The sequence below is a fragment of the Procambarus clarkii genome, chromosome 1 (assembly GCF_040958095.1).
Source record: "Procambarus clarkii isolate CNS0578487 chromosome 1, FALCON_Pclarkii_2.0, whole genome shotgun sequence".
In the NCBI taxonomy this organism is placed as follows: domain Eukaryota; kingdom Metazoa; phylum Arthropoda; class Malacostraca; order Decapoda; family Cambaridae; genus Procambarus; species Procambarus clarkii.
This window is the reverse complement of record NC_091150.1, coordinates 34,638,478-34,666,300: the sequence shown is the minus strand read 5'-3', so window position 1 is coordinate 34,666,300 and position 27,823 is coordinate 34,638,478. Positions and strand designations below refer to the sequence as shown.

At 37.4% G+C, this 27,823-nt stretch overlaps 1 protein-coding gene across 2 annotated transcripts in view; it reads left to right on the top strand.

The window, feature by feature from the left end:
• FBXO11 (F-box protein 11) overlaps positions 1-24,930 on the top strand; it is a 34,504-nt gene extending 9,574 nt beyond the window's left edge. For both annotated transcript variants that reach the window (XM_045753750.2, XM_045753837.2), the window contains exons 6-14: positions 1,984-2,199; positions 4,452-4,696; positions 6,712-7,015; positions 11,664-11,834; positions 12,947-13,079; positions 13,909-14,129; positions 14,266-14,499; positions 17,594-17,801; positions 20,829-24,930. In XM_045753750.2, the coding sequence (XP_045609706.1) occupies positions 1,984-2,199; positions 4,452-4,696; positions 6,712-7,015; positions 11,664-11,834; positions 12,947-13,079; positions 13,909-14,129; positions 14,266-14,499; positions 17,594-17,801; positions 20,829-20,961 (1,865 nt within the window). In that variant the 3' untranslated portion in view covers positions 20,962-24,930. The remainder of the gene's footprint in view (positions 1-1,983; positions 2,200-4,451; positions 4,697-6,711; positions 7,016-11,663; positions 11,835-12,946; positions 13,080-13,908; positions 14,130-14,265; positions 14,500-17,593; positions 17,802-20,828) is intronic.
• Positions 24,931-27,823: the final 2,893 nt, after the last annotated feature.

Sequence of the window (27,823 nt, the reverse complement as noted above, 5' to 3'; positions counted from 1 at the left end):
TTATTTAATAGTTGTACCTCTTGTGCCATTGGTGAAAGATTCCTCAGTTAACTTGATATAAACAACCCCCTAGTTATTATTTTTCTCTGAAGAGGTCTAATTAATGCATCTTTTAATTTATTTTTAATGTCTTATTGTTTTTGGTAATGTGCCAAAGTAAATATAGGATTCTTTTGTTAGGGAAAGCAGAAGAGTTGAGAGCAGTTATGGTGATTGTGTGGGGACCAGTATTCCAAGAGTTAAGAGGGAGGGTATGACGTGGCCCTTTTTATCGCAGTAACTCGTGCCAAACTAGTCCTCTCATTTTATTGAGTTTATCAGGTGGAGGCAAAGGTGCCACCACAAAAATGAAATAAAAATTAAAGCGGGGACATGCAATAGTTGGACTTTAGCATCTACCAATCTTATTCTCTTGGCCAAGTTGGAATGGGAATGTTGTGTGCTACACACATACACACAAATAGGCGAGTAAACACGCACCAATGTACTTACGTACGTGTGAGTGTGTGTGTGTCCACTTTTATCCACTCTGTCTTTGAGTTGAGACAAAGACAATTGTAATGCCCTTCAAATGGATCTAGATAAAACAAGTGCTTGAAGTGACATGAGGTAAATAGAATTCAATTTGAATAAATGTCATGTTATGGATGTGGAATCTGAGAAAATAAACCACACACAACTTCTATGTTATGTGGAAAGGAATTAAAGAACTCTAATAAATAACGAGATCTAGGGGTGGTTTTTGATGGTAATCCGTCACCAGAGGAACACACAATGAACTTTGTGTGAGGGACGTGTGTGTCGTTTTCCAATTTCAGACTCGCTCTTAATTACATGGATGGTGAAATACTAAAGAAACTGTTCATGACTAGTGAGACCAAAATTGGAATATGCAGCAGTTGTATGGTGCCCATATATTGCGAGTCACATCAATAAACTGGAAAAAGGCAAAAACATACTACAAACTGACTTCCGGATATGAAAATCAAGAGTTACGAGGAGAGGCTTGAGGCTTTAAATATGCCAACTTATCTCATCCCTTGCAATGATTCTAGAAGATAGAAGAAAAAGAGGTAATATGATCACTTCTTATAAAATAATAGCAGGAATTTACCAAATATGTAAAGAGTAATTCCTGAAGCCAGCAACTTAAAGAACATGAGGACACAGATTCAAGCTAATGAAACAAAGTTGCCAAAAAAATATTAGAAAGTTTTCTTTTGCAAACAGAATGGAACAAGTTAAGCAAGAAAGTTTTGGAGGCTAAAACCGTCAATACTTTCAAAGCGTTATATGACAGTATTGGGAAGTTGGCACACCACAAGCATAGCTCTCATCCTGTAACTAAGGTAATTACACACACATACGCATGCACGCACACACGCACGTGTGTTCATACATACATCATAACTAAATACTAATTATAGGAGCATTTACATGATGGCATCATTGTTTGGTACAGCCATTAGTTATTGTGCATTTTGGTGGATGAGATTGATAAATGTGTACATTTCCAAGTTTCTCTTGAAAAATTCAAAATCCATGCACACATTAAGAACCATACAGGGGTGGTTCATGCTAAGGTGTGTGTTCCAGGATATTTTTTTTTTTTTTTTTGTTATACATGTTGACAGTATCACTATACATGTTGGTTTTTGGTGAAGTCACTTTTTGTGATGAATATTCTGGATAAAACTTGAAACATTGTTATTTTTACTCTTGATTGCTTTCAATCTGAAATGTACAGTTTTTGCCATCAGTTGAAGTGGGGAAAAAGTAAAAAATTAAAAAAATAGTTTTCACCTAATATGATGTAGGAATGCATGGGTGTGGCAGTATTCTTTTGCGGTCATCAGCATAAATTAATACCTGTATTATTACTTTTGTATACCACCTGTTATTGAAATTATCACATACAATACTAAGCTATGCACATCTGTGTTCAGTAGCATTATGTAATTCCTGCTTTTATTATTTTTTCAGGTAATGTGGCAGAAAATGTAATTTTAGAACGAGAATGTGAATCGACTGTAATGTTCATGGAGGGGGCACAACAGGCATATTTAGGTTATGTCACAATAAAATTTTCTCCTCCTAGTTGTACGGAAACTATGCAGCACCATAAACACTATGCATTGGAAATTCAAGAGAACTGTGCACCCACCATAGAACACTGCATTATTCGCAGCATATCTCATTGTAAGTAAATCACCACGTCTGTTTTATATAACGTATCAATGATTTTATCTCTGGAAAATAGCTTTTTATTTTTGGTTAAAGACAAAAAATACAACCAGCACCAGGTTATTAACCTCTCTTAGAACTCTGCCTTTCCTACCCCATCTTAAAATAATACTTATACCAATTGTTTGGTCAACTGTACAAAAATAAACTGTTGCAGCCAACAGAGTTCACATTTTGTGCTGTTAATTTTGTAGAGCATGAAATAAATAGCCAAAAACCAAATATAAACCTTTTTAGGCCTAAAATAGCACACACGTGCTATATTAGGCATTGGGATGCTTGAATAGTCTGGTTCTATTGTTACTTTTTTTTTTTTTTTTTTTTTAGTATGCCATTTGAGCTAATTCAGTAATACAAAACAATAACTTTTTGAGTGTGATTTTATATGTTTGACCAGATAGTTATGAGTACATGTATTATTATTGAATGTCAATGAGGATCCTAATGAAATTGCAAGCTAGGAGCTGTTATCCTACAGCTCGTCTGAAGCTTGACCCTAAAAACTCATTTATTTGATAAACGTATTGTTTGTATCCAACAGCAGTAAACTAAATTTAATATTAAGTTACTATCGTGTATGGAACAAGATGACCCAGGAGTCGCCCTCTTTGTACCAGAGCCTTCATATGGTTAACTTGGCTCAACATGTATCTGTGTGTTGAGCAAACTAGTTCCAGATGTGAATCTCTCTCTTTTTCTCACATTTTCTTTTTTTTCTCTTTTTCTCTCGTTTCTCTTTTCTATCTTTCTCTCCCTCTCTTCCTCTGTTCTTCTCTCTCTTGATGATTATATGCAGGGGTAACATAAGCTCTGGAAAATTCTCTGTGCACCCTCCAGAGTGCTCCATCAGGTGGCTTCTGGATTCTCTCTCTCTTGAGGCTTCCTTAGGTCTTGAAGAGGGCTTCCTCTCCTGTGTTCATGTTAGTATTGGACCATGGAGGGCTTCACAATTTATCAGCAACTGTTTGAAACACAGGTGCTACTTAGCAAGTGTGTTTCCATATTCTGTATACGCATTTGCATTTGTATTTATTAGCCAATACCGGTCTTTGAGGAAGAACTGTTTTCTTAAATTTTTTAAACTTCACCCAAGTATTATTTTGTGTTCTGTCTTGCTTGCTAGCTTGCAAATTTAGTATAAGAGAACACTACCTACTGTATAGCCATGCAATATTTTTGTTACTAAGAACTCCACCACCAGTAGTGTGGCTAGCCTATGGATACCTCAGTAATGTGGCAGAGTATTATATTGGCTTAATCTTGAGGGGATTCTAAGACCTATCAGGGTATAAGGTAACTGCATTATATGCAGGAATATATATATATTTTATTTTAAAGATTATTACATGCCTTCTTTATTGAATGTGTTCCTAATTGTGCTACAACATTCTTATTGGTTTACTTTTGTATAAACGATAAATATACTGTATTCATTTGTTAAAGATATTTATAAAATTAAAATTTAGGTTTTATTGTACATAAATTCTCTCTTATTAGTATATTATATTTAACCACAATTTAATTAACTACTTTTCAATTTACCAAATGTAGACATGTTTAGTTTATTTTGTATTAACACTTTTTCTTGCATTGTTCCCCTTCTCCAGACACTTGCTGAATATTTAACACTGTTCATCTAACTGGTTACATCTACATAATGTTAAAGTTTGCATACATTGTCTCTACCTCATCGTGAAAAGGGACAGTATGTACAGTGGTAATAAGTTTTTGGCTTTTCCAATAAATTTTTAAAATTTGCAACTTGAACAACAAGGGCTCATTGAGGTCAAACATGTCAAAAAAATATATAAAGTTCTCTTTTTGCAAACGGGTAGATGGTTGGAACAATTTAAGTGGGAAGCCGGTGAATGCCAAAACCATCGGTAATTTCAAAGTGTTATATGACAAGAGTGCTGGGAAGATGGAACACCACGAACATAGCACTTGGGTAATTACATGCACACCCATTCTCACACACCCACCTACTCTCACCTGTACAAAGTCTCATGCATGCTCACTGTTTTAAACGATGGTTTTCCTGCTGTTTACAACCTTATCTTGTCTGGCAATGTAACCCTATTTTTCCAATATAATAATCAGTTTTAACATAGTTTTACCAAGAATGTAGCTACAATGTTATATAAGGGCCTGCTGTATTTTTTTAGTAGAATTGTATTTTAATTGAAACATATTACTTGCATTTTCAGTGGGAGCAGCAGTGAGTGTGAGTGGTCCGGGCGCTGAACCAGTTATTCGTCATTGCGAAATAAGTGATTGCGAGAATGTTGGTCTGATCATCACTGACCGGGCACAAGGTCATTATGAAGACAATGAGATCAGCCGCAATGCCCTGGCTGGAATATGGGTCAAGAACTATGCAAACCCTATAATGCGGCGCAACCACATCCACCATGGGAAAGATGTGGGAATATTCTGTTTTGATGGAGGACTGGTGAGTTATTTGTCTATGGTTTTAGTTTGTTTATAATAAATACGTATAGACTTGATAAAAAAAAAATCACTTCGGTAAAATTATATATTCCATATTCATATTTTTGTATTACCATTGTGTGATTGGTACACACTGTAGTCTTGGAAAGCCTTAACATAAGCAGATTATGCAAAATATACTTAACACCTTGCCGGGGCAGGTGTGCCACCTGCATTGCACTGCAAGGTAGGCTGGGTGGTGAGCAGTACCCGTGAGCACACAACCACATTCCATTGTTTAAACGCTTTCCAGTTTTCTCACCTCAATTTTTGTTGATTTTTGTATCAAATTGGCACATATTTTAAAACAATTCGGAAATTTAATGGTATTTTGGGGTATTGTGGATGCACAGTACATCCTCTTCCCCCCCCCCCCCCAAACTATGTGAATTGATTTTAGGACACAAATAGTGTTATCCCCAGTGAAAGTGTTAAGATTAGCCTATATTAATAAAAAACTGGGGATACAATCCAGATGTTTCCCCAAGTCAACTCATTTCCTCTTGTAAAAACACCTATCTGAGCATAATTTCCTTACTTATACCAGGAGATACTTATCTTAGTCCAACTTGTAAACGATACCTTAACCTCTTCAATGTAAGTTTGAGCTAGGACCAACTTGGTAGCTTCCCTCTACTTACATCTGTGGTCTTCATAAGAGACAGGCCTGGAGCCGGGCTCTTTAAGTATCCCTATGCCCCAGGAGACAAGTACGTTTTCTAACTGCTTTGTTCTGCTTCAAGTAGGTGAGGCAGTGGGTGGAGGGCATTTTCTGAACCCATTTTGAATCAAATGCATGCAAAGAAATCTTTCAAATTTACTTACAATTCTTTCTAAACAAACCTTATATTCAAACAAAATTCAGAGATCACTAAAGATCATTCTCAAGACCTAAACCTAACTGTAAAACCATCACCAAATTACAGAGCTACTGAACAAATTGTTTGGTCAGGGAAACAACCCTTACTTTACAATTGTACCTTTTGCAGCTTCACGCTTGATCATCTAGGCTCTGCAGAGTCAAAAGATAAAATTGGTGTCCCAAATCATTCTCAGACATGGACATTTTGCTTAGTATGTGGTGGTTCATAGTCATCTTTTGAGCCTCTAAAATAGTAAAACCAATTTAGCTTTGCTTCAGTCCACCCTTCCCTGTCACTAATTGTGAGGACTAACAATCACCAGGGAATTTTTTCTCTGAGGTGATTGTACCTTTCTCAGCTAGTCTGTGTGAGCCAGGCCCTGAGTATTGGCAGTACTTTTGAGGAGTTATCTCCTTGCCAAGCTTCTTGCTCAATGCCTTGATAAAGTCAAAGAAAGCACAGCACTGGTTAGTCTGGGTGTGAGAAAATGTTGACTTAAGACAGCGTCAGTCTCCACAGATACTGTACACGTCACATTGTACACAACGGTTCGCCAACTCATTTTAAAGTCTACCTCGTCTAACTCGGCCAAACTTAATCTTACCCGAATTAGCCTAAGCTAACCCAAATAAGACTAACACAGCATAATCAAGGCTAATACATCCTAAGCAAACAATATACAGTATAGAGTTTAACAATTGGAAAATAAGCTGTCAAAAAGTCTTGTGTACAACTTGACACTTTTTGACTCCACTTTTTTGTACTATACAATACTCCACCATGTGGCTGCTGCATGGACATTATAGTGCGTTGCTGCAAAATTCAAAGGGATGCTCCAGGGAGTTTGTACAATGATTTTATACATGAAGGGGTTACAGAGAAACCCCTGTACTGTATTGAAATTTAGAGATAGCCATTTAGGTTTATTAGGTAACAAACTTGGCATGCTTATCTCATTACACTGTTGTGTGTAGATTTGCAAATCACATGTACAATACAATAATGTTCATTATATTTTTCCATGAGTTAGTGTATTTTATTATTCCCATTGCTTGATTTTCATGACATTCTTTTCTTTATACATCATAATCCATTCAAAGTGTTTATTTTACAGGGCTACTTTGAGGCAAATGACATTCATAATAATCGTATTGCTGGCTTTGAGGTGAAGGCTCAAGCTAACCCAACTGTTGTTCGATGTGAAATACATAATGGCCAAACTGGAGGAATATATGTACATGAGCATGGAATGGGTCAGTTCATAGAAAATAAAATTCACTCTAACAAGTACGCTGGAGTGTGGATAACCTCAAACAGCAATCCAACTATTAGACGAAATGAAATATATAATGGTCTTCAAGGTGGCGTTTATATATTTGGAGATGGCAGAGGACTCATAGAGCACAACAATATATATGGTAAGTGTTTCAGCTTTACATAGTAAGTTTATATATAATGATAGCTAACATAATTAGAAAGTTGTTAGCAAAAAGTAGAATGAATGTGTTTAGAGTAATTGTATCAAATGTTGAAGAAATGGCAATGTATATATATTGGGTTCTATCGCTTAATTGGAACTCAATCCTTCATTATTTTACTTGTACTGTATTTTCATCAGCATTACAGTGTGATAGGAATTGGTACCAAACAAATACTATTCATATTTTAAATAAATAATTCCCATTGTCTGGACAGGAAGCGTGTGTGTGTGTTTGTATATGTGTTGTCACCTATTTTTACTCGGCTATTTGTGCTTGCGGGGGTTGAGCTTTGGCTCTTTGGTCCCACTTCTCAACCGTCAATCTACTGGTGTACAGATTCCTGAGCCTCTCAAGCTGTATCATATCTAGATTTGAAACTGTGTATGGAGTCAGCCTCCACTACATCACTTCCTAATGCATTCCACCTGTTAACTACTCTGAATGAACTCTGTGTGTAAGTGTGTGTGCATGAATGTATGTATGTATACATACATATATATACAGTGGCGCCTCGATTAACGAGTTTAATCCGTTCCGGCACCGAGCTTGTCATGTGGAAAACTCGTCTTGTGAAACAACAACAAAACTGTCATCGGAGGTGTCCGAGAACCAACGGGAACGCTCGTTAATCGAGGGAAAGCTCGTCAGCGAGACATATTTTCTGCGAGTGGCTTGCTCATTCCTCGAAATGCTCGTAACTGGAGCCGCTCATCACTCGAGGTTCCACTGTGTGTGTGTGTGTGTATTTGTGTATTTGTGTGTGCATTTGTATTTGTAGCAGTCTTTCTTGTAAACATATGTTGTTAAATATGACCGAAAAAGTAAGATTGATAATTCTAACACAAATTTTTTCAAAATTTCTTCTTTTTACTGTCGATGGTAATTGAAAAATCAATTCTCCAAAATTCATTTTTATTTCTAGTCTAACGCGACACTTGAACGCGTTTCGTAATAACTTATTACATTTTCAAAGACTTTAGTTTACACACACAACTGTAACCTGAAAGGGAACCTGTCCAACCATTTCTCTTCTGTCAATTTGAATGTTTAAAGTGCACTTAATGATTAATTCCCACTTCAGGCATCTACACAATTAAAGAGTTAAGGAAATTCATGGAGCTTTCTTGCTTTGAGTTTATTAATTAACACTTTGTTATACTTATTTAAATGCAATGACCAAATTTAATTAATTCTTTTCTGTATAATTTTAATAAGTTTTACATTATTTACTAAACAGTGCTCAAATGGCTGATATATATGCAGTGTGACAGGTTGGGTATTGCAGCATTGATTGGGGGCCCTATCATTGATTTATATCTATCATTGATCACTATCATTGATTGATAGCCCTTTAAGAGGTCTGTTCGAGATAAGAATTCAGTGTTACCAATGACAATTAAGATGTCCTTGTCGATGCGAGGTAAAGGATAAGAGTCTTTGATGGTAACTGCATTTAACTTCCGGTAATCTGTGCACAGTCTTACCTTGCCATGTGGTTTGGGAACCAGTATGCATGATGAAGCCCAAGGAGACTCACAAGGTGTAGCTAATCCATTGCTGAGGAGGTACTTTGCTTCTGCGAACATGGCTTCTCTTCTGTAGACTGATGCTGTAGTACGGTTGACGGATTGACATCATATCGGGAAACAGCTGGATGTCATGTTGCACTAAAGTACATTGGGCTGTGGTGGGTATGTGGCCCTGCTGGCCGCTCCAAGCAACAGCCTGGTGGACCAAACTCTCACAAGTCAAGCCTGGCCTCGGGCCGGGCTTGGGGAGTAGAAGAACTCCCAGAACCCCATCAACCAGGTATCAACCAGGCAGCTATACTGAACCAAGGTGGTATGGCTCTCCATCACACAAGTAAAATAAACAAAACTGCTGCTATTGGCCCTTGTGGTGTTTAAGTCGCAGGTGGAAACAAATGAAAATCATCAAATAAATAATTAAAACAATTTACTGAAATATGAATGAACAAACATGGCACCTGAGAACACTTGGCTGTTATTATTGAACAAATAAAATAAGTAAATGAAAGTTTAAATCTGCTACAAAGAGTATACTAGTGTGCTGAAGACAACTACCATACCACAACAGCATCCAGCACACGACGTAGGCTGAGGGTAGACGGCATTGCAGGAGACTAATTTGATCCAAGAGCACTACTGGCTTTGAGACGGTGCCCTTTATATAGTCTGGCGGTAATGACTCACATCCGATGTCAACACAAGGTGGTAACGCGTGCTACTAGCAAACTGCTCTTTTGTGACTGGCAGTGCCTTTGTGTTTAGGCTGCACCACTGCTAGTTGAAGGCAGCTAACTGTGTGTTTGTGAAGGCAAACTACGGGTTAGCGGAGACGCCCTGCTTGCCGCCGAGTCGTACCAGGCCGTGCCAGGGCCCTGGGGGCTATGGAGAGGTGGCAGGACTGATGATTCATCTTGGCTGGTGTAGAGGTGAAGTTCCAGTGCAGAGGCATTGAGGGTGAGTAGGAAAGGCAGTTCCACTGCAATGCAGGGTATTCACATGACAGCTGTAGGCCTCTCTTGTTGGCTTTTATCTGTAATGACAGTCAGCTCTTCCCTCCCTCCCTTTTCCATGAGTTGCATGGATCAATCTTGATTTTTTTTAAATACACCATTACAGTGGAGCCTCGATTAACGAATTTAATCTGTTCCAACATCGAGCTCGTCATGTGAAACACTCGTCTTGAGAAACTAATTTCCCCATTTAAAATACAGTAATGGAAATAAAATTATGACTTTATGGTCCATGGGTTGGAGGAGTGGAGTGGTGCTGGGAGGAAGAAACTTGATGGTGATGAACTGATTTTTGGGAAACAAATCATCTTGCATCTGTGGAAGATGTGCCGGAGCATTATCGAGCACAAGCAAGGCCTTGAGTGATAACTGCTTCTCCAAGATATTTCCTCACTGCGGGGCCAAAAACATCATTGACCCAGTCACTGAAGAATATCCGCGTGACCCAGGATTTCTTATTGAACCTCTACATCATATTATGTCGTGTCTTGTGCACTTTACATGCCTTGAACACGTGTGGATTTTCTGAGTGGTAGACGAGCAGTGGCTTGACCTTGCAATCGCCACTTGCATTGGTGCAGAGCACGAGGGTAAGCCGATCCTTTATCGGTTTGTGGCCAGGCAAAGGCTGTTCTTCTTGCGTGATGTAGGTCCTCTTCATCATTTTCTTCCAAAACAGGCCAATCTCATCACAATTAAAAACTTGTCACGGCAAGAACTCCTCTCTAGCAACAAATTCCTGGAACTCTGGCATAAATTTCTCGGCAGCAGCTTTATCAGAGCTGGCAGCCTCCCCATGTCGCACAACACTGTGTATACCACTTCTCTTCCTAAATTTCTCAGACCATCCATGTTTTGCCTTAAATATCTCATCTTCAGACGACGCACTAGGTGTCTTCCTAACAAGGTCCACATACAGCTTCTTTGCATTAGCGCAAACAATAGCTTCGGAGACACTCGCCATGTAATTGCCTTTCATTCATCCAGACCAGCAGTAGCTTTTCAACCTTTTCTAGGATTTTTGGACGTTTCTTGGTAACCTTGGTAACTCCTTTAGCCACTTCAAGCGTCTTAAATTATTCCTTCCTCTTCAAAATGGTGCAAATTGTTGAGGAGGAGGACCTGCCATACTCCCTGGCGAGATCAGTCACACAGACACCACGCTCGTGCTTTGCTATGATTTCCTTCTTCACTTCCACAGTAATTCTCTCTTTCTTCCCCTTGTCAACACTGTCTTTAGCAAGCAGCTTCTTTGACCACATCATTCATTACAAATTGTAGTCACAAAAGCACAAATAAATGCAGAGGAATGCTTGTCCTACGCGATACAACAACAACGCTGTCATTGGAGACGTCCGAGAATTTGCGAGAACGCTAGGAAGCACCATGTGGTTTCGCTCGTTAATCGAGCAAAAACTTGTCGGTCGAGACAGTTTTTTGGAGAGTGGCTCGCTCGTTACTCGAAATGTTCATAGATAGAGCCACTCGTCACTCGAGGTTCCACTGTAATAAGACTACTGTTTCTGGCATTTCCCCCTGGTTTATATTTTTGCTTTCTTATTCTTCTGACAAGCTGTTTCAACTTTGATAGCCATCTTCATCCTTGTCATAATTTATCAGTATGTACAATGATAAATCTTTGTCTACTTACAGAGGTAAGCAATAAAGTACACTGTACGAAGAATAGCACTTGTTCCAGATGATAAGTCGTCATAACGTAGCTGAAGATATGATGACCAAACACACTTCAAGAGATCAAGAAACGACAACATTTCAGTCCTTCCAGGACCATTATCAAGACCACGACTTGATAACTGTCCAGGGCAGACCAAACTGTTGTAGTTTTTCCTATCTTCTGATGTGTGGTTTGGTCAACAATACTAAACTTATCATTGTACAGCAGTCTTTTTGACAGTGGAGTATTTCTCATAATAAATTTCATGGATTACAGGAAATGTTATTTAATAAAGTGGCTGACATTAACAAAGATTAGGAAGCAAACCCTCACAATTCAAAGTGTTTCTTGATTATTTTTTTTATCTATAGGTAATGCATTAGCTGGTATTCAGATCCGCACCAACAGTGATCCCATAGTACGGCACAATAAGATTCATGATGGTCAGCACGGAGGTATATATGTTCATGAAAAGGGTCAAGGCCTCATAGAATGTAACGAAGTTTATGCCAACACACTTGCTGGAGTCTGGATTACCACAGGTAAGATCTTACCACATATTTGATTACCATAAAAGAAGCTTCAGCAGTTTTTATTTAATAGATTAAAAACATCAAGAAACTCATTTTTAAAAGACTATACTACTTTAGCCTATGATTGGCATATTAGTGATACTTGCCTTTTCATCTCTTTCTTGATAGAATATAATGTAAAGGCAATTTGAAGGAGCTATGTGTCATTGTTCATACATTGAATAAATTGTGCGCATGTAGGTGTTGTAGGATTTTAAATCAATTAAAACACAGTATTTTAATTGGATTAAATGATCAAAATGATGCTTTCTAAACTTTATTACAGGAGTTTAATGTTACATGTACCTGTACAAAATGAATTCTAAGATAAAAAATATATAACATAAAAATTGAAAGTGGGCAGTAAGAATCATGAGGCTGCTGCTGGAAAAGCTAGGTACGTATTGTTATTTACTCTGGAATGTTACCAGTAGAAATGGAGAATATAAGAATCATTCACTACATTACCTCGGAGTGAAACCAGAAAGAATTTCATAATTGTATTCAAGCTCAAAACTTTTAAGCTTCTGGTCTTAAGCAAGATTTCTCTTGCAAAGTAATAACTTAAATACAGTACGCTGAAATATTTCAGAGAACCATGAATCAGATTGGCACTTTATTATTAAAATTGTTAATTACAGGTGTTGCTTGTTTTGTGGTGATCTATAATTTTTGTACTTGCTTGCTTGAAATTTTGGATCTTATAATGTGTTGATTTAGTATTTTGCAGTCCCATGTGTAAATGGGACCTAATAATCTTTTTTTTTTTTTTGTACATCATATGAAAATGAAGGGGGAGTTGTTGTTGCTTATAACCTAAACATTTATTGTGTTTTTATAAGAATTATTATTAACTGGGTTATGCAGTATTCATTTTGAAGAATGAAGAATTTTGAAGAATTCACATATACATATGTGCTTTGGGAAGGTTCTGTAAGGATTTTTCTTGTGTTTAGTTTTGCTGTTCAGATTTGTGTGGTTATGACAATGCATTATTTGTATCTATTGTTTTTTTTAACACTAAACTAAACTCTTTCTCTCTCTCTCTCTATTTCTCCCACTCTCTTGTTCTCTCACTCCAGGGAGCACGCCAACTTTAAGAAGGAATCGTATTCATTCTGGGAAGCAGGTGGGAGTTTATTTTTATGATAATGGCCATGGCTTACTAGAAGATAATGATATCTTCAACCATTTATACTCAGGTGTACAAATTAGGTAAGTTATCCTTAATATCTTTATAATTGTGTTCATATTTAAATTATAACAATTTACATACAGTATGATAATATGTGATTAACTGTCATTTTATAAAACTTAAGCTTGCCTATATAAATTTAATCTTTGGACACTTTAATATGGTGTATATATTGATCTTAGGCCACATTGATAATGCACAGCAGTATCATACACAAGCAGCCCTTATTGTCAAGTACTGTGCAAATCAATCTTGAAGATATATCTTTAAAATGGGATTACAGTGATTTCCCAAAAATATATTTTTCTCTCCATTCAATACAGTTGTGTACCTGGGCATTATTATTTCTCTGAATTCTCCAGCCACAAATGCATTATAACTTGTTTTTGCATATAATAAAAATCACACTGGAAAAGTAATATAAATGCAAATGTTAGCCACAGCCCAGGGACCTAATGATTACTTCAAACGATCTAATTTTAGATAAAGTAGATGAGTTAAGGCAGCTCGTATTTATATCCAACATAGAAATAAAGGAAACTGCATCTGCCTTATTGGCTCATACGAGGTAGCTCCAATTTGTATGGCAGTACTAATTTCTACTCAACACAAGAAGAGCATTAAGAAGTGCACATGACTTCTAGGAACACCAGATTGAATTAATTTTTATATATTTTTTGCTCAAAATTCATCACATGGTTTCCTCTTGGTTGCACATCTTGTTGAAGCCCTGAACATGAGGTTTCCTGCATTTCTTGAATCCATGGTGGCAGTATGCAAAATATATATTCGGGGAACGAAAGCGGGAAGAGGGCAAGATGCAATGGCAACCTTTCTCTTATATTGCAGGACTGGGAGCAATCCAAACATCCGTCGAAATAAGATATGGGGAGGACAGAATGGCGGAGTTTTAGTTTATAATGGGGGTTTGGGGCTTCTTGAACAAAATGAGATATTTGACAATGCTATGGCTGGTGTGTGGATCAAGACTGACAGTAATCCCATTCTACGACGAAACAAAATATATGATGGAAGAGAAGCTGGCATTTGTATATTTAATGGTGGGAAAGGTAAGTTGTGAAAGATGTAATTTAGTAAATTTGTCATATTTTATGGTTGTAAACAACTGCAATGCCTAAATATATAATTTGAACCTTTCATGGCGGAAAGGATGTGTGTAAGATGCTTCCTCTTCATTTTTTGCAGGTGTGCTAGAAGAGAATGATATATTTCGTAATGCACAGGCAGGTGTTCTAATATCCACCCAGAGTCATCCAACTCAAAGCCACCCTAGTTTAAAAAGGAACCAGATATATGACGGGTTGGCAGCAGGCATCGAAATAACAAATAATGCCACAGCCACCTTAGAGTACAACCAAATATTTAATAATCGTTTTGGTGGTCTTTGTTTAGCATCAGGAGTGAATCCTTCCCAAAGAGGTTAGTCTTTTATATTTGTAATTCTATTTAATATATTTGTATTTTTATTTAATATATTTGTATTTCTACATGGAAACGATAAAACATCTGAATTATTGGAACCATCTCAAAGCTCTCGAAATGCCCTCTCTGGAAAGGAGATGAGATATCAAATAGATATCAAATAATATATACAGTACATGGAAGATACTGGAGGGCCAGGTCCCAAATTTGCAAAGTAGAATAACATACTGGAGGGAAAGATACGGAAGGAAATGCAGAATAGAACCATTGAGGAGTAGAGGTGCCATAGGCACAATCAGAGCGCACTGTCTGAACATCAGGGGTCCACAGCTGTTCAACGCCCTCTCATCAAGCATTAGAAATATTGCTGGAACGGAGGTAGAGGTATTCAAGAGGCACTTGGACAGGTTCTTGTAAGAAGTGCCAGACCAACCAGGCTGTAGTGGATATGTGGGCCTGCAGGTTGCTCCAAGCAACAACCTGTTGGATCAAGTTATCACAAGTCGAGCCTGGCCCCAGGCTGGGCTCGGGGTAGAACAACTCTCGAAACTCTTTCCAGGTACATTGAGTCACTACAGTAAAGTGGTTTTGAACTCCATGACCTGTAGTGTTAGCTTGTCATGAAAATTGATTCCCTTGCACTCATTCTATTTATTTCCAGTATTAGTAAAGTGCATTTTTTACTTTTTATATACATGTAAGTTAAGTGAAGTCAGTACGTTATTCCCTCAATTTGTGTAAGGGTTGTTTTCCTGGAACATTGTGCAAAGACAATTTGCACAAATTAAGATTTCGGTTATATTGGGAAGAAACAGGATGCATTAACAAAACACACAGCGATGTTGGACATGTGTAGTGAGTTCACTCATCCACTGCATACTGCTCAGCACTCAACCGAACAGCAGATGTTAACAGCAGCGTCGGCGTGCTTGTGGATGTTAACATCGTATCCAAGTACAACACCTCAATTGCTAGACCATCTTGAACAGTAGCGCTGTACACATTCATTATGTCACTAACTAGTTCGTGGCCAGTAGATGTTTGTACATTTTATAATAGAAGAAAAAACTGCAACAACAACATTATTTTTGTACTGCATACCTTCCCACTATCAGGAAAGCTGCAACCACACACCAAACCCTTAATACTTCACAATACAAAAGTGCACTACAAAAGGAGGTTGACAAGCTTCAGAAGTGGACAGATTAAATAGCTGCTGAGATTCAATTCAAATAAGCATATGGAAATGAAGATAGGAAAGTTACCTGTAGGTAACTACACCCTAAGGAAAATGCAATTACAAGAAACTGTACTTTATAAAATTCTGGGAGTGGATAGAATTCCAACACTAAGCTCATAGGAGCAGGATGTCAGCAGCATATGGGAATTTGGTAAGCACAAAAAAAAAAAAACCTAAGAACCTAAACACTGATGTTTTTTAAATCCTTATGCAATGCTTATTTGAGACCTTTATATTACTAGGAGTATGTAACGTAATGGTCTCAAATTTGCAACTTTGGTTAGTACCAAAGACTTCGGACTTTGCAACTAGGTTAGCACATGAAATGAGAGGACATAGTTACAGGGACAGGTTAAGGGAATTCTACCTCCCAATCTTATAGAGAGAAGAAACAAAAGGAATATGATATTATGTGCAAGATACTGAGGAGCATGGATGACATGAACAAGGATGGTTTGCATGTGGAATGCATTGGAGATAGAATTGTCAAAGCTATTTCCATCTCCACCTTCAAGAATAATAAGATGTAAACAATAACCTCCTGGTGTGTAATTGATGTTCCAAGTACTGTATAAATGGCCAGGTGGGGTGGTCCTTAAAAAGCGTGATCTCACTCCCTAACAATCATGCTTAGTACATCCACATCACCACTCACACGCCGGTTATAAGTTAGATGAACTTCTAAATGTTACAAGCAAGCCTTAATCTAAGCTGATTGGCCGAGCACCTGTGGTGGCCCAGCTGCTGCTATCAAAGCTGCTATCACCTGCATACCCTAACCACATCCACAGGAGATGGGTACATCAGATATATGCCGATGAACAGCATATATCTTGCTCTTTGTAGACATTGTTAAGCATCACATGCCTCACCTTGTCATTTGTACTTGTCATGTTTCCAAAAGATGTATTCCTTATTCAGATTTCTGCTCAATCATTCATTTCATGCCCAGTCACCCTGCTAGCAACAATTGGCAGGGTCACTGGTCTGCCATTAAAGGTACCTTTAAGAACTGTGCATTCTTAATGGTAACCCTATCACCTTGTTTCTCCTACCACCGTAATGGATGGTGGGAAATGGCTCTGGTTGCATTACATATTGGCCACACACGTTTAACTCATGGGTGCTTAATGGAGCACTGCCCTGAGCCTTATTGTCCAAATTGCATTGTCCCTCTTTGTTGTACACCTTGTAGAATGTCTCAGTTTTCAGTTCAATCATAAGTCTTACTTTTTCTATTGTCCCTTGAGACCATTTGTTCGTCGATAGAATCCTGTTGAATCCATTGTCTTTGATACTGTTTACCTTATGTCCTTTTGGGCCCATATTACATTTTCTTTTGATAATTGCTTATTTACTTAACTCACGCCTACAAACCATATGCCAACACCTCAAATAATAATTGTCATATTGTAGAATATATCTAGTTAATGTATTTTTGATGTAGAAATCACTGAAGTACTTGTGTATTGTTTACATTTTGTTGAGATAAAATACATTTTTCTACATAAATTGCAACCATTTTGTATTCACATAATGCATATTTTTCTGTTTCTCCTTAATATCTCTCCTTAGCTTAGTCCTCAGTTGTTATACAGCCATCCTGACATAATATTTTCCCTCAATGATTATATATATACCAAGTTCTCAATCTAGGTAGCAGAACATAAGTTTGAAGTTGGCATTCTTGATACATTAAGACCTATTTCTTATTTTTACCATTCTCTTGCATTTTATTGTAAAGCCTCTGATTTTTGTTAATTTCTACCTAAATGCTTTCAGAGTTATGCTTGTAGTATAATATATTGGTGTCATTATATTTCCTCAATTCATATGTGTGTGTTTTTCCAGGCAATAAAATTTTTAATAACCATGATGCAGTAGAGAAAGCTGTATCAAGCGGACAGTGCCTATACAAGATATCGTCATATACCAGCTTCCCCATGCACGACTTCTACCGGTGCCGCACGTGTAATACCACTGAGCGAAATGCTATATGTGTAAACTGCATTAAAACATGTCATAGTGGCCATGTAGTTGAGTTCATCCGTCATGACAGGTCTGTATAGTGTTTTAAAGACTTTACTGTGCATATTTCTTTCTCCGTTATGAGTACTGTATATTGGGGGATATAACATTAAAGTATAAGCCTTTATTTTCAGACAACATTGTGTAAAATTACAGACTTAGACTTTTCCATTAGTTTTTATTTTTGTCATATATATATATATATATATATATATATATATATATATATATATATATATATATATATATATATATATATATATATATATATATATATATATATATATATATATATATATAAAATATAATTGTCAAACACTCGTCTCATAGATATTTGGCAGAAAGATGCAGTCACATAGGCAGGTGATGCAAACTCTGACACTGAGTCAAATGTTCAAATGTATTCTAATCAGTAGTGACATCTAAAGGTCTACCAATTTTATTAGGTGATCCATAGATATACCATGTACTGTATATCTGTGATATGTCACATAGATATATCTATGTGATAATGGATGGAATTGCTAATGCTGATTTTAATTTTGTTGGAATTCTTGGTGTATTGTTGATTTTGAACTTCTTGTAGGCAGTCCTAGGTTATCTAGTCAATATCTTTAAAAGAATTTTTTTTTTGCAAACTCATCAGCTCTATCGTTCTTTCAAAGGCCAACATGAGATGGAATCCACATGAAATGAACTGCCACCATCATTAATAATTTTGTTGTACTCACGTCTAGCTTTAAACAAAAGCATGTTACAATTGTCTTAAGAGTTGGGCACAATTAAGGATGATCAGGAGTTTCTTAAAATTAATGTATACATTTTGTATGACAGAGTTAGGCCCGCGTCCTTGATCACATTAGGGGTGCATACTATCGACTGAACCATGATGGGCGTATGCCTGAAGTGATAATGGGACACAGGTGTGATGCAGCCTCAAATTGTTAATTTTGAGACCAGCATTGTGCTGTCTGCCACGCACCAGCATTTTTGTGCTGTCTGCCACGCACCAGCATTTTTGTGCCGTCTGCCACGCACCAGCATTTTTGTGCCGTCTGCCACGCACCAGCATTTTTGTGCCGTCTGCCACGCACCAGAATTTTTGTGCTGTCTGCCACGCACCAGCATTTTTGTGCCGTCTGCCACGCTCCAGCATTTTTGTGCTGTCTGCCACGCACCAGCATTTTTGTGCTGTCTGCCACGCAACCAGCATTTTCATGCTGCCTGCCATACACTTGCATTATCCTATCTTCCACACTAGTAATGTGCTACCTTCCACACACTGTTCCATCACTCTACCTTCCACACACTATAGCAATGTGTGACTTTCCACATGCTGTAGCATCACACTGATTTTTATGGTGCTATGTAGTATTCTCTGCTCATTACCTTCTGCACGCTATACATTATACGCAACCTTCCAAACGCTTTAGCATCACACTGCCTTCCACAATCTGCAGCATCTTACTCCTTCTCTCATCTTCTGTCATTCCTGTTTTTAAACGCTTTACCCATTCCACTCTCTCACTTCCACATTAGATTATCCTTCTTTAACCCCTGGGCAGCACTGCTATTAATAGCCGACATCACCGCTGTGCGCAAGAAAAATAAATTTCCTTTTGTGATATTTAAAATGGGTTCCCTAATCATGGAAAAATAATAAAAAAATTGTAGGTGATATATTTTGGCTGCAATAGGGTGAGGAATTTTATAAAGCTGTGCCATCCTTGGATGTTCACTTAGTACTGATGCTCACCCAGAATTATTACCCACGATTTGTTATTTTTTATTTATTATTATTTTTTAATTGCATCTGTTTACTAGTGCCCTGAAGAAGCTGATGTGAACCCTGTGTAGCTAGGGTACTTTAAAATGTATACCATATTTGCCGGCATATAAGACGCACTTTTTTATTTTTAAAATGTATAAAAAAAAAAAAAGCCCTGCGTCTAATGCTGCCTGCCGTATTATGAATGTGAGACCGAGCTCCAAGACTAGGGAGCCGGAGGAGCATACTGGGTAAATTCACTAGGCACAAAAATCTTTGCTAATAATAAAATATTGAAAACAAGACAAATTATTACAGTAAGTCGTGTTACTAATAATAAAATATTGAAAACGAGCAGGGTTATCACAGTCTGTTATCACAAACTTAAGAAAAATTGCTTACAATTCATCAGCAGTTATGAAGGAAGTTCACATCATTAAACTACATTACCGACACCCGATATGTGTCATACATTTTTAACGACTATATAACGAAAATAACAACATTTTTAACGACATTCGTCTAAATGAAAAATGCTCCTAGAAATTTGAAAGGAATGTTGAACTTTCATCTGCCTGTCAGACATTTGCACTGAGTGAATGACAACAAAACCAGAGCGTTGTGATGGTGCGCCAGTGGCCTGATGCGGCAACACAAAACATCACGTCCTGTTTAGCAATTCTCTTGCCCAAAATATAAACAACTATACAGCTGATCTTAGAGAAGGTAAGAGTTGGAGTACAAAATCCACTTTAAAATATCTTTCAATAAATGTATGATGAAACATGCTAAAATAGTTTTTTCCTCAAAATATCCTTGTAAAATAGGGGTGCATCCTGTGCAAGGGTGCGTCTTTTACGCCAGCAAATACGGTATATACAATGCGCTGTTCAGCCAGTTAGACCAAAATTGTATGTACAGTATACAATTTGCGCTGTTAAAGGGTTAAAAATTTTTCCCACTTTTAACTTTTCTTCTCGAGTCGCTTGTCTTACATTTCACACACGTACAAACCTGTCTTTGCTTTCTGTCACCAGAGCAAGTATGGGAAGGCGATGGGGCCAGAGACATTGGTATTTATACCCTCAGTGGGGCAGAGTTTTGGGAAGATGGGTCCTCATGTTGACCCATCATGAGGACCCTCATCACCTGCATATGGGTCCTCATATCTAATCTACCTTCCTATATGACCTCCTACCTTCAAAGTGCATAACTAACTGTGCTATTTGGTGGTGTAATTACCAATACAGTACAGATAGAGTACTTAATTTTATTATAATTGATTCGCAGGTTTTTCTGTGACTGTGGTGCCGGGACATTAAACAACCAGTGCCAGTTACAGGGAGAGCCAACACAAGATACCGATACCCTGTATGACTCGGCTGCTCCCATCGAGTCTCAGTCACTCATGGCGGAAGTCTAACTACCGCCCAAAACCACCTTAGCTATGTCAAAAGTTTCTACATAGACTCCACCTCAAATACCCACCAGCCTTCTGATCTATAACCAGTATTTAGACAAGCAGGATTAGTGTCAGTGTGCACTGTACTTGTTGCCAAACTGGAAGTATTGGCAGTTTAAGATTAATTGAAATAAACACACCCACCTTTTGTACTGTGATTTGTCCACATCAATCCATAGCCTTATAATGGAGTATATTTCTATTTACAATGAATTATCCGTGGACTTCAAAAGTGATGATGTGGGCACCTGTACAATTCCTGGAAAGTAGACCAAAGTGGCTTCTTATCAAAAGTGTGTGAAGTGAAATAGAGGGTGGTCTTGAAAAACCCTGTGGAAATGAAAAATATAATGTGGCCTGATTTAATCCTGCTCCATCTTTACAATTATCCTCATTTTTTATATAAACGTGATGTGTATCACATCAATTTTATGGTATGGCAACACCAGACGGTTGTCTAAACATTTCCTGCACAAGATGAAAATGATTTTGTAGGTCAGTATTGTTAATATACATTGCACAGGAAAACCACTGTGGATAAATGCTTGTTTTCATTGTTAGTACACACTTGCTATAGAGAACCAGAAATTGGCACAAAACCATAAACACTGAAGCACAAGAATGGTGGTTCTCGAACTACAAGACTGTGCATGTTTACGTTAGTACCAGTGATGTACATAGATGCTGTTTGGGATGTGTGAGGGCTTTGTACATATGTGTTGAATGCAGGAGAACTGGCCTAAATACAGGTAGTGTGGGTCATTTTGCAGTGTTATGATTGAGTACAGTTCGTAATTAGGATTTAAGCTGTTAAGATTTTTATATATTACAATAATGATTGACAAAAACCAATATGCAGTAATTGTAGTTGTTTCTGATCACTTCCTGTGTTCTGTTTTGAAGATCTGTTGTATTTTTTTGCATGTGAAGTTTAGTTGCATTTTATAATGTATTTGTGACATATGAAGATATTTGTTGTCTCAATTTTGTTAAGATTTTATACTGAATTGGAACACTACAGATAACTGTGATTAAAACCAAAATAAACCTAATGTTACTGCTTACACCCTGGGAGGGGCCTAGAAAATACACCTGTGGCTTCATCTCCCATTGCAGTAAAATGACATACTTTCAAAATGTAGTATTGGTATGATATTTCTGCAGCTTTGTGAGGATGAATTTAGATAGTGCCTTTATTTTTTCATTCTTAGGTAGCATGTCCAACCACAGTGTCTGAATCTAATGAGTTTCCTTTATTCTCTGCAGCACATGGCCACCAACTTTTCTTTCCATATTCAATATGAAGAATAAGTTCCTCTGCTCATGTTGAATCTGTATCTTTCATCACGCTATAGTTTTTCTTTCTACATTCCTCTGCTACTTTACTCATGCAGTGACCGAAAGTGTATACTTTATTCTTGTCTTTTTCTTTAATATAACCACGACACTGTGTTCTTTGTGACTCGGCCTAATTGTCTCCATCCCAAGAATCCAGGGATGTATAAGTTGACACAACTTTAAGTGCGTTCCTTGTAACACTATATCCATGTGTCCGTTCTGTGGTCCTTGTTATACAACCTCAATATTCCCCTTTTTTTGTGGCTCCTGTGATATGGAGTTAAACATCAAAATGGCCTTTGTTGTTTTTTTCTGTGACAACCTCGTGTTCCGTGTGACGGCCTCGGTATGATATTTTCATAGGTCTCGTAATAAATATTTCCATCCCAGACTCTGTTTTCCCCTGTCACTTCCTTTCCCTTAGCCCCTGTGACACATACCTCAGTAACCCCTTCCCATTGTACCTGTCACACAGCTGTAAAAAAAATCCCCTCCCGCATTTTGTATGGAATCTTCCTATATAGAAATAGCGATGTTACTGTTGCTCAATGTGCCATATATGTGTTTAATTTTTGTTTTCATATAATTGAGTTCAAAATGGTATATGTATATGTGCCAGCAAGATGAAAGAATGATTTGAAAGATATGCAATCAGCCGACTATTAATCATAAAAAGCCCAGAGAAGATACTCATGTTAAGTGTGTGTTTGGTTCGAGTATGCTTGAATGACAAACAATGACGTAATATATTTTGATTGCCCTTGCTTTATAAGAAAGGCATTCTACTAGCAGACACATGCTAATATTTTTAATTCTGAGAGATGTAGTGCACAAAAAAGAATCTGTAATGCTTTATCACATTGAAGTGTTACCTTAGTGTTCAAGTGTGCTTCCATAATTATTGTAATTAGGCTCCCCCCTTCCTTTAAACTAAAATGAAAAGTATTAGCAGCATTTTGTGTGCATTAAAGACATAACGTCAAAAGAATTAGGGTGGGGGGCCCATACCTAATAATGCCACTAAACCTATAGAGAGATTGGAGGCAGACAGTTGTAACTTCTTTTTCTCACTCTTTCCTCTCTTCCTCACCTTTAGACAGACTGTATGCTGGTATGTGTTTGCTTATGCAATAGTTTTCTTATGCCAGAACAAAGATTTGTATTCGTTTTAGGATGCACATCTTCTAATCCATGTGTACTTAGAGAGTGCAGTTGTAGGACTGGTATTACTGTGACAGGTAAAGATACGAGCCAGAGAGTACGAGTAGTTTTATATCGGTTGAATCGAGAAAAATATCCCATCCATATTATTTTAAATTTTCTATATTTTTATGGGAACTTTTTTGGTAATCGATGCTCTAAAATGTTATTAGATAAAGGGGGTAAAAGTTATATACAGCACTGTATATGGTACTGTTATATAAAATGTAGCACTGAAAATTTTCTATTTTGAAAGTTGGTAATCAAAACGTAAGTGTACTGCTAGTTTCGTATATTTACTTGACACAAATGTGTGTATCCTTCTTAATATGCCTTTGAGTGAACCATGTATAATTGCCAGTGGCTAGGTATAATGGAACTGGTATTTTATCATCATTCAGAAAAAACACAAAGAAAATAGTTTCTATTTTCCTGGGCATATAGTGTGAGGGTTGGGAAGATAAATGCTGTTTGATACATCTTAGAGCTCAAATAATGGTCAGTTGTGACTTATGTAAGATCAATATTATTGCCAAACTTTGCATTGTACGCATATAGAGGTAAAATAATGTATAGAATCTACAAATGCAATTCATGGATTGATACATAGGTCACAACCGAAGGTAAAGTTGGGCTGCAAGATGGAGATACATGTACCCAGGTCTTGTACCTCAGGCTGGAATTTTGTAAGACTCCTTGAGTAAAATAGTATATAGCCAATTGGAAAACAGCGTGTTTTTTACACTTTGATAGTGATGCAAAGAAGTATATATTATATATATGATTTCACAAGTTTTAAACACTCGAAGTGCAGTTTATAAGTAGTGAATTAGATTTTGTGCTGTTCTATCTCGGCATCACATCCCACTTTGACCTGTAGAACCTTGAAGTGAAATATTCAACATAGGGATAATATTGTAGGTATATATCACCAGAATTATATATCTGGCAAAGAAATAGCTTTTAGACAATGTGAAATACATCAACACACTGGAACTACTTACTACTGTGATCATGTATGCCCAATTTAGTAAAGAAAACTTATTTTATAGTCAGTGACAAGATGAAAATTAGGTAATCCTCTAAGCATTGCCATCATTTTCCATGTAGACATGGAGTGGTTTTTGTATTACCCAGGTCTCATATTCCACATATCGATGTAGCATAGATATTTGCTCCAAGGTCAAAATGCAGGTCAAAATACCTCCTCTCTAGGACTCTGTGAGGCCTTGTATAATGGAAGTACTGCAGAGGTCCTCAGAAGGTAATGGGGTAATGAAAGGGACGTGGGTGGTGCACCTTCTCCAGTGTGTAGAGCAGAGGCTCGTGTGTCATGTGCACTGTATAAACGGCCTAGAATTGTATATACAAATAAAATCCTAAACTCTGAAATTGTTTAAATAACTATTAAAAATTTTTAACTTCCATTCACTACATGAGGCTGATCCTTGCATGCAACTGTAAATTGTTTTTGCTTAAAGATGACATTTCTGCACTTATACAATATTTCTGATTAACAAAGTACCTGTACTGAAATTATTATTTAAATATGGGAAAATTAATTTCAAGAAGTACCAACTCATCCTTTTCAGATGACACTAGGATTTTCATGAGAGTAGACAACATTGAGGACACAGCAAGCCTTCAATCAGATAGATGTAAATCAGGTCTTTCAATGGGCTACAGAAAATATGATATATAATGAAGATAAGTTACAGCTCCTGCGCTATGGAAATATGAAAATGGAAACTGAACAAAATGCACTCAAATCATACCATAGAACTAAAAAACAATGTAAAGGATTTGGGTGTACTCGTGTCAGAAGACCTTAACTTTAAAGAACACAATAAAGTGTCAATTGCAAGAAAAATGGACAGGTTGGATAACAAGAACCTTTCTAATTAGAGATGCTATACCAATGATACTTTTCAAGATGCTAGTGCTCTGTAGAGTGGAATACTGTTGCACAATGATATCCCCTTTCAAAGCTGGAGAAATTGCTGACCAGGAGAGCATGCAGAGATGCTTTACTGCTAGTATCCACACGGTAAAACATCTAAGCTATTGAAACTGAATAAAATGCCTAAATCTGTATTATCTAGAGAGCAGGCAGGGGAGAGATAATAATTTACACAAAAAATATTAAGAGGGGCCGATCCCAAATCTGCTCACACAGAAATAACCAACACATGAGACCAGAAGGCATGGCAGGATGTGCAGAATACCCCCTTTTGAAGAGCGGAGGTGCAATAGGTACTCAAAGTCAACCCTTATCAATATCAGAGACCTGAGACTGTTCAACACGCTTCCGCTACACATAAGGAGCATAACTGGCTGTCCCCCTCACAGTGTCCAAGAGATAACTTGATAAACACCTCCAAATGATCCCTGATCAACCAGGCTGTGATTCGTACGTCAAGCTGCGAGCAGTCATATAGTTTGTGAGAGAAATGACAAAAAATCACTGAAACCTTCCAAGCATAATTTCAATACTGCTGTTTACCAATTATTAATGCAGCATTGTAAACTAAGGCTGGCTGTTTGTGGCACAGTCTGCAGCTTAAAGAATGTTTTAAACAATGGGTATTAAGGACTTTAAACAATTGATTTTATATTTGCATGTCTGAAAAGGCAGAAACATATATTCATTTATATAGGACAAATCTGTTAATTTGTTGATACAGTAAAAAAAAAAAACCCTACCCCGTTCATTACGAAAACCCCAACAAAAATACTAAAAATCAAAATATGAGAGAGTTATTCAAGTGTATTTCAGCCCTCTATGGGGAACTGAGGGAATGTATGTGGATAGTGTCCATATCGTTAGCTTTAGAAAGATTTGTTTATTACTTGAGGGCTACATAGCCTTCCCGGCTTGGTGGCCTTCTTTTGATAATTACAGTACTTACTTATTACTTGAGGATTAACATTTACACAAGTAATACTTTTTTCTGTGGGTTTATTGGTAATGGCCGTCCTTGATAACTTAAGAGAATGTGACACGATTACCTGGATATATAAGATTTTTCTTTCAATTGTCTGACATTTTTCTAATTTTGATCTTATCCCCACAGCTCATTGGTGGTTGCATTGTGTTGCTGTTCGCACACCTCAAGATCCTTTACTGTTGTATATATTCCCTGTAACTGTTTATTCTTGTAGGAACTTTCCTTCTCCCTAAAATTCCCGGGAAGACGAACAACTCGACTTGCTACTGGTCCAAGACATTAAGTGAATAATAACTTACCCTCCTCTGGCGGCGAGAATAAAAATGAGAAGGAAACAGCTTGGACCATTATACTGTGCAACCCGTTCTCGCAAAATCGTATAGTCAATATTGACTTATTAACTACGTGCATAGGTGATATACTAAACATAATAGATACCCTTAAAAAGCTTCATAGAAAACACCGACCTTACCTAACCTTGTTAGTATGTTAAGATAAGCATCTTATTGCTTCGTAATTACAATTATTACTTAACCTATACTAGTTCTCGCAAATTTAATAAGTCAATATTGACTTATTAAATATGTGCATAGGTGACATACTAAACATAATAGTTTCCCTTGAAAAGCTTCATAGAAAACACCGACCTTACCTAACCTACTTAGTATGTTAAAATAAGCATCTTATAGCTTCGTAATTACAATTGTTACTTAAACATTTCTCTCAATGTTTGCGGACGATGCCAAAATTATGAGAAGGATTAAGACAGAAGAGGACTGTTTGAGGCTTCAAGAAGACCTAGACAAACTGCAGGAATGGTCGAACAAGTGGTTGTTAGAGTTTAACCCAACCAAATGTAATATAATGAAGATAGGGGCAGGGAGCAGGAGGCCAAATACAAGGTATTATCTGGGAGAGGAAATTCTTCAGGAGTCAGAGAAAGAAAAATACTTGGGAGTTGATATCACGCCAGACCTGTCTCCTGCAGCACATATCAAGAGGATAACATCAGCGGCATATGCCAGGCTGGCCAACATACGAACGGCATTCAGAAATTTGTGTAAAGAATCATTCAGAACTTTGTATACCACATATGTCAGGCCAATCCTGGAGTATGCAGCCCCAGCATGGAGTCCATATCTAGTCAAGGATAAGACTAAACAAGAAAAGGTTCAAAGATTTGCCACCAGACTAGTACCCGAGCTGAGAGGTATGAGCTACGAGCAGAGACTACGGGAATTAAACCTCACTTCGCTGGAAGACAGAAGTTAGGGGGGACATGATCACCACATTCAAGATTCTCAAGGGAATTGATAGGGTAGATAAAGACAGGCTAT